The following is a 12666-nucleotide window of genomic DNA, read 5'->3' as shown; positions in this document are numbered from 1 at the left end:
AGAGTGAACAATGTGATGGCAGCAGACAGCATATTTGTTCCATTTTGGTTGGGAGGAGTTACTTCTGAGGTGGGGATAAACTAAATGACGAGTGGGGAGGGGAAGGTGTGGAGTGAAACTGAGGTGAGGAGACTGAGCGAGAGGGCTCGGCGCAAACAGCCAATCAGTACAGGACAGAGAAAGTCCAGACAGAACTGTAGAAAGTTCTCTGAATGTCCGAAGGTCCTTGCTTTGGCTGCTTCTGCCCCTACCAGCTGCAGTCTATGGCTGGTTTCCCTGAATGCTATGTGGGTCATAGTGCTCTGAGAGGGGGTGAGGAGTTATTCCCAGCACCACTCTGGGTCCATGGGGTTGCTGGAGGGAATGGTGGCCCTGCTGAGCCCTGTTTTGCCTCCCTCCCTCTCTCCCACCAGTGTAGCAGTCCCTGCTTTGGCTGCTTCTGCCCCATCAACTGCAGACTGTGGAGTCTCAAATGCAAGTGTGTCATACAATCATTGAAGCTTAGGGTTGGAAGAGACATCTAGTCCAACCCCCTGTTCAAAGCAGGACTAACACCAACTAAATCATCCCAGCCAGGGCTTTGTCAAGCCAGGCCTTAAAAACCTCTAAGGATGGAGATTCCACCACCTCCCTAGGTAACCCATCCCAGTGCTTCACCACCCTCCTAGTGAAATAGTGTTTCCTAATAGCCATCCTAGACCTCCTGCATTGCAACTTGAGACCATTGCTCCTTGTTCTGTCATGTGCCACCACGGAGAACAGCTGAGATCCATCCTCTTTGGAACCCCCCTTCAGGTAGTTGAAGGCTGCTATCAAATCCCCCCTCACTCTTCTCAGCCTTTCCTCATAAGTCATGTGCCCCAGCCCCCTCACACTGCTGTTGTTAATGCCCGGATGACAAAGTCTTAAGAAAACTTTAATCTCTTTATGTTCAGATAGCCAAACACTTTTTAAGAAGGGGATTCGCTTGTGACTGGTAATTAACACGGTCTTGTATCTTACTGGTGCCTTTGTGTATGAGAGTACTGCTTAGAGTAATTGCCATAGCTATGGGAAACTGGATGAAATTCCCTGTTGTTGTTTTTATGTTTTTGTTTTGTTTTTTTCTTGGAAATTATGGTGAAAAATGTTTTGTGAAAATCCAGAAACATGATTGTTTAGTTTTCTAAGAAAGCGTGACTAGCTTCAGTGTCCAAATCACCCTTCTTCTGAACTTGTGGGAAATCTATACACAGTTTGAGCCTTGTAGATTAGGTAGCTGCCTCCTTCCCCTCCCGCTCCCCTCCAAAAATTCATAGAAGCTTTCTGGATTGCTTTGTACAAATGCCAAAACATGGGTACCACAGAAATTATTCACGTAGTAAACTTGGTGTGCCACTCATTCATTTAATCTTAATGATCTGATGATAACTTCAGCTTCATGCTTGTTCATTTCTGATTGTAAATAATTTTCAACAATTAAAAGTGCAAGAATGACAAATTTTGTGTGGAACCTAAGTAACTTTGGGACTAAAATGAATGCTGTTCCTCAAAAGATAGAACAAGAGAAACTTGGTAACATCATTCTTGCAGGAATTTGTGGGATCTCTTTCCTCCCCCCCAAAAATCTGATTTTCATGAATTCATGCCTCCAGACCTTCCCCACACAGTTTGATTCAGAAAGCCCCCCAAACTCAAAATTAAATTCAGTGAACATTTGAGGTTTGGTTTCAGGACAGGAAACCATAATCTTTTGTATGGCTTACACCAAAACCACATCAGCCCAGGTTTGCAAACGTCCTCTTGAAAGAAAACCTCCAAGTAAATTTTGTATGTGTCAGACTTCATTACCACAGTTTAGTTCAGCATGGTTACATGGGTTAGCAAAACATTCCACAAATAACCCTGAAGGTAAGTGGCTGGGATTATTCCATCTCTTAAAATTGAAGGTGTAGTGTTTCTGAGACACCATTTTAGAATGGGTGAGGGGCTCAAGACTCATGCAGATACTTTCAGAAATTGATTGGGTAAGGTCAGAGGAAAAGTTGCAAGACACCCTATAGGCACCAATCTATATAAATGCTGCTAGACTTGTTCTTCGGGATAATTACAAGAGAAGCATTAAAGCAATTTGAAAATCAGTGTCTCAGTGTGGATTATGGAAATTCTAATGTTCTGTCTGTTGAGGATTTATACTTTCAGGTTTTTGGTCTTTCTTAATAAAAGCATATACACCTCTACCTCGATATAACGCGACCCGATATAACACGAATTCGGATATAACGCGGTAAAGCAGTGCTCCGGGGGGTGGGGCTGCGCACTCTGGTGGATCAAAGCAAGTTCAATATAACGCGGTTTCACCTATAACGCGGTAAGATCTTTTGGCTCCTGAGGACAGCGTTATATCAAGGTAAAGGTGTAATTATGTACTCAGATCATTAAAATTGATCCAATGAGAGAGAGAGAGAGGGGTGGTGGTTAGCCTTGCCATTTTTAAAAACAGCTTTATCCTAGTAACAATGTGGCTTCCCAAGTACTGTACTTGCCCTCCCCTACACCTGACTTCTGGGATCTCATGTGTTGCTTTGTAAATGGCAACAAGGTGTATATGATCCAGTTACCTTGTCTTTTAAACAATTTGCTTGCTAATATTACAACACCGCCTTTTGTCTCCAAGCATTGCTGGCAGCTGGTGGGGTTGAATATTGACCAACCCTCCCCCGCCCCCCCCCCCTTTAAAAAAAAGTTTGGGGCTTTTAACAATGTATGTAAAGTGCTTCATGAATGGTTTTTATTCTATAATTTATTGCTGCCATATCAGATTTCCCCCCTTATAAAAGAAATGGATTTAAAGTGAATTTTAATTGAATAAGAGTAGCTCCTGCATGGGGGTGTGTGTGTGTGTGTGTGTGTTGGGGGTGTGGGGGTGGGGGAGGAGATGGTTTAGAAAAGAAAGCGGTTTTACAATTCAGTTAATTCTGACTGACAAATTGGACAAGAGTATTTAGCCTCCATTTGGCCCCCATTCTGTGTAGTTCTGTGCTCCCTGAACTCAGTAAGAGTTCTGGGTGTTCATCACCCACCTCACAGGATCAGGCGCTAAATAAGCCGCACTTACTGCATGTCTTTGGGCAAAACAAGTAGGCCCTGATTCAACAAGGAACTTAAACAAGTCTAATTTTCAGCATGTGAATAATCCCAGGGGGCTGTATTTAAAATTATTCATGATGGTGCTTGAATGTCTTGAATATTCTTGAAAGATGTCTTGAATATGGTGCTTAATATCTTGCTGAACTGGACCTTAATTTCTCTGCCTCCATTCCCTGTCTGTAAAATGGGCATGATAATATTCCCTTTCCCTTTTCTGTCTTGTTTGTCTAGAACATAGTTCCCTGCCATGAAGAGTTTGATCTCTTGCTATGTTATACAGTGACCTAGCGCAATTCGTAGAGTCCAAGGCCAGAAGCAACCACTGTGATCATCTAGCCTTACCTCTTGTATAACACATGCCATAGAACTTCTCCCAAAATAATTCCTGGAGCATGTTTTTGAGAAGAACATCCAATCTTGATTTAAAAATTGTCAATGGTGGACAATGGGCAGTCCAAGTCAGTTGAGTCCCGTAGGTGCTGCCATAACACAAATAATAAAAGAGAATAAAAGCTAGAAGGATTCTACTATATCAGGCTGAGTTCATGTGAGATGATTACAGCACATCTGATTTTATTTTGTTCACTTTTTGTTAATGTAAGTCTTCAGTTAACATGCCTGATCAGAACTAAACTTTTAGAAGTGCACTGGGACTTACTTTTGGATCTTTTCCATGGCATTTAATTTTTGTTTACTGTTTTCTTAGAAGGGGGAAAAAATGAAGCCAGTGAATATAAGATGGAATGTTATGCTGCATGGATGTCTGATATAATCTAGCCCTACTGCTTTGAAAAAAAAAATGAATGCCAAAAAAACCCAACTTTATGGCATGTGCACGTTATTTTGGTTAATTTAACTGGAAACTTTTAATTTATAGAATTTAGCGGAACTGCTTTGGAAAAACTTTAATGATTTGTAATAAGACTTAATTTTCTCAAGCATAGTGATTCTTCCTAATACAGATTATAACTATCGTTATCCTGTTATTGATATTTATATCCGAACATATATAGGCCCCAACTGAGATTGGAGCCCTGTTGTGCTAGGTGCTGTACATACATACACAGTAAGAGACATTTCCCTGCCCTGAAGAGCTTACAATCTAAATAGACAAGACAGACAAAGGGTGGGAGACAGCAAACATCCCCCTCCCCCCCGGTTACACAGAGAGGGAAAGTTGTCACTCAGGACGACTGTGACAGACCTGGGAATTGAACCCAAGCTCCTAAATCCCAGTCCAGAGAGCTATAATGAGGCCATACTTCCTCTTGATGAGGCATAGCCCCCTGCTTGGAAGTGTGGTGCCTGTATCGTTAGGGTGACAGCCCCTAACGAGCACCATATAGAGAGAGCAGAGCAGTGATGGGTATTTCTAAACAATTCCCTTTCTAATACCTACATTTCAATTCAATAAATATCCAGCTCTTAAAGGGATAAGTTCTCCTCTAAGTTGTACCTCTGCAAATCCATTGACATAAATGGATTTACATGGGTGTTAACTGAGGGCAGAATTTACCCTAAACTGGCATAAGAAATTGCTGCAGTTTTCCTTAAGGAAAATCCAGTAAGTAAAGTCACGTCTTGGCTCCTGTTGCTAAGCTTGAGGGGCAGTATCATTTTATATACATTGCCTTTCCAGTGGGACAGGAATAAACAAATGAGTCTGAGTTAATCTGCATTCACTGTGTCCTAAGATTTGTCCTTACATGCTAGATATAGAATTAGATATGATTATTATTTTAGCTATAATTTATAGCAGAGTAAGCCTGCTTCTCTAGCTCATTGCAGATAAGAAGATGGCACAAACAAGGTGACCATATTTTAAAGTGGATGACATGCTATGCTTGTGCTGTTCCATCACTAAAATGTGGGAGGGGAGATGGCTTGTTTGGATTGGAACACTAAATTCCTGGGGAATGGTGGGGAGGTGAGGGGAAAGGAGTCTTCTCCAAATAAGATAGCACACAGCTGCTCTGAGGCCTGGAGAGAGGGTAATAGCGCTGTAGAGGAGCACTGAGTTTCATTACACTTTATGGCATGCATCGAAGTCTGCATTCATCAGGAATACGGTATAATTCTGGGACCTTTCCTGGTTGTTCTGGTATATGAGATCACCCTGTTATCAAGAGGCAAGCTGACACTGCCTCTTCTGCTGTTTCATTTACAGTTAACTACTTGATTTGGCCCATAATGGGACCTTTGGAAAATAGGATTGGAGTTAGTCTCTTTCGTTCTGTCTTTTTTATTATTTTGAACTAAACTAGGTCTAAAAAAGACAGAATCATTCTACTTAAGCAAAGCAATCCTTCCCACTACATCCTTGTCTATGCCTAGAACCATGAAAATACAGAGACTATAAAGATAGATTAGAATTAGTGGATTATTCAAAATGCCAATGTGAGTCTTGGGCACAGTAAACAGTTTACTGTCTCTGGGAGAGTTCTTCCGTCCCAGCTTGAAAAGTTTCTGCCGATTATATGTTGACTTTTAGGTTCTGCTCTTCAGTGCAAATGATGATTCAGGCAATTCCCTTTCACCTCCCACCATGGAGTTTGCTATTGCTGCCAACTTTAACTTCTGTTTTGGCACAGGGATATGGTTCTTTTTTTCCGTTCCTTACTCGGCTTTAGCACTTCATGTGGCTTGTACCCTCCCACAAGGCATTCCCCTGTTAGATTACTTTTTGTTTTAAATTATTTCTCTTTTCTGGTGACCCATTTCCTTTCACAGCCCCAGGTCTTTCAAATTTGACTTGAGATCCCTTATAGTTTTCCAAGTCCTTTCCCCATCAGGCCGGCACTAGACAGTCACACAATTAACTTTTCAAAGGAAGAGTTACTGGTTCATATTTGTTTGCCAGATTTCTGTCTGCATGTGATCTCCCCACCACCGTTATACCTGCATGCATGCTTTCCTTCCCCACCATCAGAACTTAACCTTCGCAAGTCTGCAAAATGTTCCATGTTTGGGAAGCCAGCCTGAGTGTCATAGGTAAAAGCACACAGTAGCTTAGCTCTCACAGGGCATTAATATAATTTCAATCAATCAGCTGGTCTATTTAAAAGTTCAAATGCAATTAGCTTCTGAAATAGAAGTTTCAAGAGAATTCTAAAAGAAATTTACATAGTTAAGACAAACTATATACTATTAAAATTTGATATTTTATTTAAAGAAACAAAGTTGAGTGTTAAGACTGACACATATCAGTAATCACAGGAAAATTTAAAGGTTAAGGCTTATTCTGCACACCAGCTGACACTCCTACAAGTACAGCAGCTTCCATTAAAATGTGAAAGTCCTGATCGAAAGTTCAGTGAAGACAAAGGGTTTTGGATCAGTCCCTTAATGAGTATAGGGGTAATGATTTGTTATTGGCCAACAAGCAAGATTTGAAGTTAGAGTCCACTTCATGGTTTCAGCATGCCCTTTTTCTCTTCACCTACGCAACCCACCAAAGTTGCCAACTCTTATTTTTTTGTTAATATTATGATAATTTGTGGTTTTCCTTAAATATTCTGGAGACATAATTAATTTATGTGAGAAATGTCAGATTTCATTTTTTGTGTCTTGCCCTCATGATTGTGAAGAAAAGATTGAAAATGTAAGCACTAAGGGCTCGCAAACAAGCAGGCAAATATAAGAATCCAGGTTTTTTTTTTTTAAAGACACTCATGACTTTCTGAGGCCTGATTCTCGATTTCTGAGTGCTTGAGCTTCACAATACTGCCCTCACACTCCCATTTGCTCTGCCAGTGTCCCCCATACATCCCTTCCAGATTTACATACCCTCCTTGTGTTTGGCTTTCTGCTCTTCCTGCTAAATTGGGTGGGGATGGGGACGGTGACGACGACTGACACATAAGCACTAGGGACTTGTCTGTGCAAACTGTCACCAACTACCTACATCAGTTTTTAATTCATGCTTTTTGTGTTGGTACAAGACTCTGTGTGGGCAGTCTCTCTTGTTTTGGATTAAGAATGCCTCAAATTCCTTTTTTCACCCTTTTTAAAGCCATTAAGGCAAATCAAAGTAAAAGTCACATACAGACTGGCACTTTAATAAACAGAAGTGTGAATTAAAACCAGTTTTTTTTATTTTGGTGGCATCTTGTATGTAGATTGGCGCCAAAGTCACCCAGAGCGATTCTCCCTGATTAACCTTCTGTGGGTCCCATAATACTTCCCAGTCTCTCCCTACCTGCTGTAGAGATCCCAACCCCCTTCCTGCCTCTGTGCTGAGCTTCAACACTGCCGAAGTGTGATCTGTCATTCTGCTTTCCTGCTGAATTTGTGTGCTGTGATAAGCAATGGAGTATAGGCTGTCCCTGAAACACCTCAGGCTCCATTGTAGCTGTAGTGTGCTTGAATTCATTGAGCAGGCAGATAGGCTGATGGCTAGGTTCCAGTGTGCATACAAACAGCTGGTTCCCAAGTCACTGTTAAGGCAGGAATAGGTTGCAAGAGCAGGGTTGCAAGCAAGTGGATTGGGGAAAGGAAGAGACAGAGTAAGAGGGGATAAAAAAAAAAAAAACCCACACACAACCCTCAGACATTCCCTCCCCCAGCAGGCCATCTTAAGAAAGGTGGCTTGGCTTTTGGCTTCCAGAAGCGCTGCACCCTAGGAGTTGCTGTAACAAATATCTAGTTCTCAAAGTTATTGGAAGATAAGCTGGACGTATCTACAGAGCATTTGCTTTTCATGCAGTTAGGAATGAATAAAACTAGCTCTCGAAAGTCTAGTTCTGAAAAGAGAGACATACTTGTTGCTCTTTGACAACGGTAATAATATGAAGATATCACACAGGCAGAATTGGGTCCCAAATAACTGTTTACTGTTTACAAACAAGCAAAGCCTAACTATTTAGATACCGGTAGTCTGGATGGTTTCTAGAACCTAGAACACAGTGCGCACCACTAGAGGGCTCACAAACGACTTAACAGGATACTGTCTAATTCCTATATGCTGAAACACCAATCTACTTTACTGAAAATTAATGAAGCTAATGGATTAGTTTTTTCCCAAGCAATTTAGCATGATTGCTATAACTTTTAATCCATTAGAAGGATTTCCTGGCATGACAGCGATTGTTGCTCTTTAGATTAATGCAGGTATTCCAGTTCTCTTTCCTTTCCTTCTCCAACTCACCAGCTCCTCAACTAACAAATGTCTGGAAGGGCCTCACGGAATCAATAAAATCCAGTAGCTTTCAGTGTGAACATTTTAGCTAGAAAGATCATTGCTAATATGTAATGGAAAAAATTAAATCCTTTGTGTTATACTGCATTTAGAGTTACTGGATATGTAAAAAGATTGATCCTTTTTTATACTTTCAGAGAAATTGCCATATGATTTTTAGCTGGCAGGCACTTAAACTTTCAGAAAGCTCCCATAATTCTGCTGTTTAATAACACTGAATTCTTAAGTTTTGTATTTGTTTAGATTTTGATCTAAATTAAACCCCACACCAAACAGCATCTATCTGAAGCTCTTGGCTTATGTTCACAAGCCCAGTAAAAGGACTTACAGAACATAAAACCTTCCAAAGCATCGTCACTTCTCCTTCCTCCCACCCTATCACACATCTTGACTTCATTGATGGCCTTTGGATTACCAGTCATTTCTGTGACCATACTCAAACTCACCTTCCTATTTTCCCACAAGACAATTGACCTCATTTGACACTTCAGAAAACCCCAGTAATTCTCAGAGGTTATTTGGTTATAAATCAATATTTTTAAAGCTAAGGTTACTAAAGTTAGGTTAAACTTTATTTTCCCTATGTCTTACATTTTCTCTCTTTCCCTTTTAGGTATTACATAGAAATGGCTTTATGGATCTGGACATTGAGCATTTTGAGCTGTTTTTGTGTCAGCTGTGGATTCAAGGTTAAGAAACTGCATTTTGAAAGTCCCACAGAGTTAAACCACCTTACAGTAAATAATGATACCGGGACTGTCTATTTAGGAGCAGTAAATTACCTGCATCAACTTACAAAAGACCTGAAGAAACAGATGTCTGTAGAAACGGGTCCAAAAGAGGATCACAAAAAGTGCACTCCTCCCATTGAAAATCAGTGCAGTGAAGCAAAATTGACTGACAATTTCAACAAGTTACTTTTGCTGGATAAACTAGAAAGAGAAATTGTTGTGTGTGGGAGCCTTTTTAAGGGAATCTGTGCTATCAGGGAGCTGGAGAACATTAAAAATATAACCTATTATGTTGATAGCGGTGGGGAAAAGTCCTTTGTGGCAAGCAACGATGAGACTGTATCAACTGTGGGACTAATCACCTCCCTGAATAAAAAACGACTGCTCTTTGTTGGAAAAGGGAATGGACCAAATGATAATGGGATAATAATTAGCACTAGGCAGCTTTACAGTGAGGATGGAAAAGACATTTTTGAAACCTATACAGACTCTACAGCTATTAAGTCAGTATATCACTCCTCAAACACGCAGCAGTTTGTGGCAGTGTTTGAATATGATCAATATGTTTATTTTATCTTTAATCAGCAGGAGAAACAGCCCCTTAAAAATCGAACACTAATTGCACGTCTGTGCAAAAATGATCCCCACTACTATTCTTACTTTGAAATGGACTTAGGCTGTCCAGATGATGATGGCACTTATGACCACTGTCATTCTGCCTATGTCACTACCCCAGGAGAAAAGTTGGCTGAGAGCATAGCCCAACCGGGACAGGAGAATAGTAGTGTCCCATCAGGTGACAAAGTGCTTCTTGCGCTCTTCAGCAAATTCAACAAAGACAATGGCTCTCTCAAATCAGCCATGTGTATGTTTTCCTTGAGACACCTCAATGAAAAGATGGAAGAATGTCGGGAGGAATGTTACACTAAACCTGATAAAAAAAAAGAGTTTTATAAACCCTTTTTAGCAGAAGGATCAGAGACGTGTGGATCACATCCAGAGGTAATGTGAACCTCAACTGTAGGCTCTGTCTAAGACTTACTGTGATGGGAAATAAAATCTAGGAAATCTAATAAAGCATCTGATACTGGGTAGCTGTTTGATATATCGGGCAAAGGCATAATCAGATCATGGGACTGGAAGTTGAAGTTTGATTAAAATCAAATTGGAAATGAGATGCAATTTTTAAAGAGATTAATTAGACATTGGAACAGCTCACCAAAGAGAAGTGGTAAAGCCATTATCACTTGGAGCCTTTAAACTGATGTTGGATGTTTTCCTGAAAGGTCCATTCTAATTCAGTCACAAGCTATTGCGCTCAACAAAGTTATTTTATGCAGTACGGAAGTATTCCTTCCGATGTAGAAACTATTGGGTGAAATTCCATAGCTGGTGTAATGCACAAGATCAGGCTATAGATAATCATAGGTATATCTCCATATATTTATATTCACTATCTCATAGAACTGGAAGGGACCCTGAAAGGTCATCTGAGTCCAGCCCCCTGCCTTCACTAGCAGGACCAAGTACTGATTTTGCCCCAGATCCCTAAGTGGCCCCCTCAAGGATTGAACTCACAATCCTGGGTTTAGCAGGCCAATGCTCAAACCACTGAGCTATCCCTCTCCTCCCATCTAGCCTTAAAATCAATGAATCTATGAATTTTCAAATGCTATTTAAAAACCTTGAGACTGTTTTTTTTGGGTGGTCTAGCATTTTTAATGTTGTTTTTCAACTGGACTCTAATTTTTGAGTGTAAGGAGGTCTGCATATTTTTTTCTGCCCAGGCCATGACCACCACGTTTTGGCCCCAAATATTTCCATAAAATGGTGGTCACCCTTTACTTTCAGAGCCTGTCAATAACACTGCTTCACTGTCTGGAGAGACTTCAATCTAGCTAGCCAAAATATTCCCTTCCTCCTTTCCCCCTGCTCTTGCGGTTTAGGGTGATGCCTCTGTGACACTCCCAGCTTTGTTTGCTTAGGAAGCCAAAAAGATCTACTGAGTGAGGTATTGATTATTGTGGTGTCTGAATTTGTGAGAATGAGAATGAATTTTAGGAATTCTGCATGGTGATCAGGACTTGGCATCACTTAAGGAGGGGAAGGAGTGGATTAAAGATTAAAAGGTGAGTATCTGGCAACCTTGTGATACCAGATTAGGTAGGAAGGCTAATGTGTGAACAGTCATAGAGAAAAAAACATCCTTCTTCTAGAGGTAGTCTCTCCAGGTCAGGGTTAAAGTGCATTGGCAGGATGATGTGGGGAAGCTTGCACAGCATCTGCCTATACTGTACCTCTTCTGCCAACAGCACTAAGTTGACAAACCAAAATCTGGTTTAAATATACCATTTTATAGTGTGAACAGATCAGTCACATTTTTAAATGGCGGGTATTTTTGGTTCAAAAAATACCTAAAGCCTATTTATTTTATTGTACAAACTGGTTAGTTTTTAATATCTTTTTATATCTTGTTAAGGAAATAGGAACAAAGGTTTGGTTTGGTTTTTTTCAATCTGAAACAGCTCCTACAAAGTGGGATGTATTGGACCAGTTGTAATTATCAATCTGCTTTACTGTTGTCCTGAGGAGAAGAGCTATGCTTCTGCTTTTCTTCCTGTCACTCCATGTCCTTCAAATAAGATACAGAAACTGCGACAATTCTCAACTAATCATCCTTGTATAGGGTAATATTGTGATGATAGTGTTGCATTGTGCTCTGAGTTAGGAGTTACTGATCTGAATGTTTAACATCATTCTATATCTCCATTCATTATTAGGGTGCAAGCAAAAATTTCCTTTGTGGTTCTGAACACTTACCATACCCTTTGGGAAGCACAAAAAACATTGTTGGGAAGCCGCTGTTACAGAAAGAGGGGATGAATCTAACAGCAGTTACTGTGACAGTGGAAAATGGGCATACGGTGGCATTTTTAGGAACTTCACTTGGTAGAATTCTTAAGGTAATGTTTCCGACTTTTAAAGGACTAGAACACGTTTAAAATGTTTCAAGTTGTGGCAGTAGCATGTTTAAAGACAATTAGCTTTTTAAAAGGTAAAGCAGAGTTTCAGGTGTAGATTCTTTCTGCACTTCCCATTCTTAATTTTAAAGAGTACATAGGCTATTTCTGAATTACTTCTCCAGCTCCTGCAATGTGCATCATTTAAAGTAGTGGAAAAAAGAAGAAAAAATAACTGTTAGAAAACACAAACAGCACTTGGCGCTCTAACAATTAAACATACAATTACAAATTATAACCACCCTACATCACACACACAAAAACTTGTACAAACAATGAATGAACTAGTCCTGCCAATCAAATCAAATCAAAGCAGGAAACTATCCCTTTTAATTCTTCCTACCACTCCGCATAGATACACCTTCATCTTTCCCCCAAAGTCCTGCCAAATGCATGGCTTTTGCAGAATGCACAGAAAGGTCATCAGGTTTTGGCTATTTCAGACTGCATTCATTCATAAGGCATTAGTAAGGGCAATAAATAGTGTGCCTACCATATATATTTAATTAGCACTTTGTATGGTGAGCACAGCAAAGATCTTTAGTCTTATCTCCATTCAAGGCCAGTTACTTTAAGAACAGTTCTTATG

General features: G+C 40.3%; 1 protein-coding gene across 1 annotated transcript in view; it reads left to right on the top strand.

The window, feature by feature from the left end:
* Positions 1–12666, top strand: part of PLXNB2 (plexin B2) — a 157624-nt gene that overhangs the window by 40107 nt on the left and 104851 nt on the right. The window contains exons 2-3 of the mRNA XM_029910814.1: positions 8940–10059; positions 11838–12020. Of these exons, the coding sequence (XP_029766674.1) occupies positions 8940–10059; positions 11838–12020 (1303 nt within the window). The remainder of the gene's footprint in view (positions 1–8939; positions 10060–11837; positions 12021–12666) is intronic.

The sequence above is a fragment of the Terrapene carolina genome, unplaced genomic scaffold, assembly GCF_002925995.2.
Source record: "Terrapene carolina triunguis isolate 2854851 unplaced genomic scaffold, T_m_triunguis-2.0 Scaffold68, whole genome shotgun sequence".
In the NCBI taxonomy this organism is placed as follows: Eukaryota; Metazoa; Chordata; order Testudines; family Emydidae; genus Terrapene; species Terrapene triunguis.
Note: the sequence above shows the minus strand (reverse complement) of the source record. Positions and strands in the feature narration are given on the sequence as shown.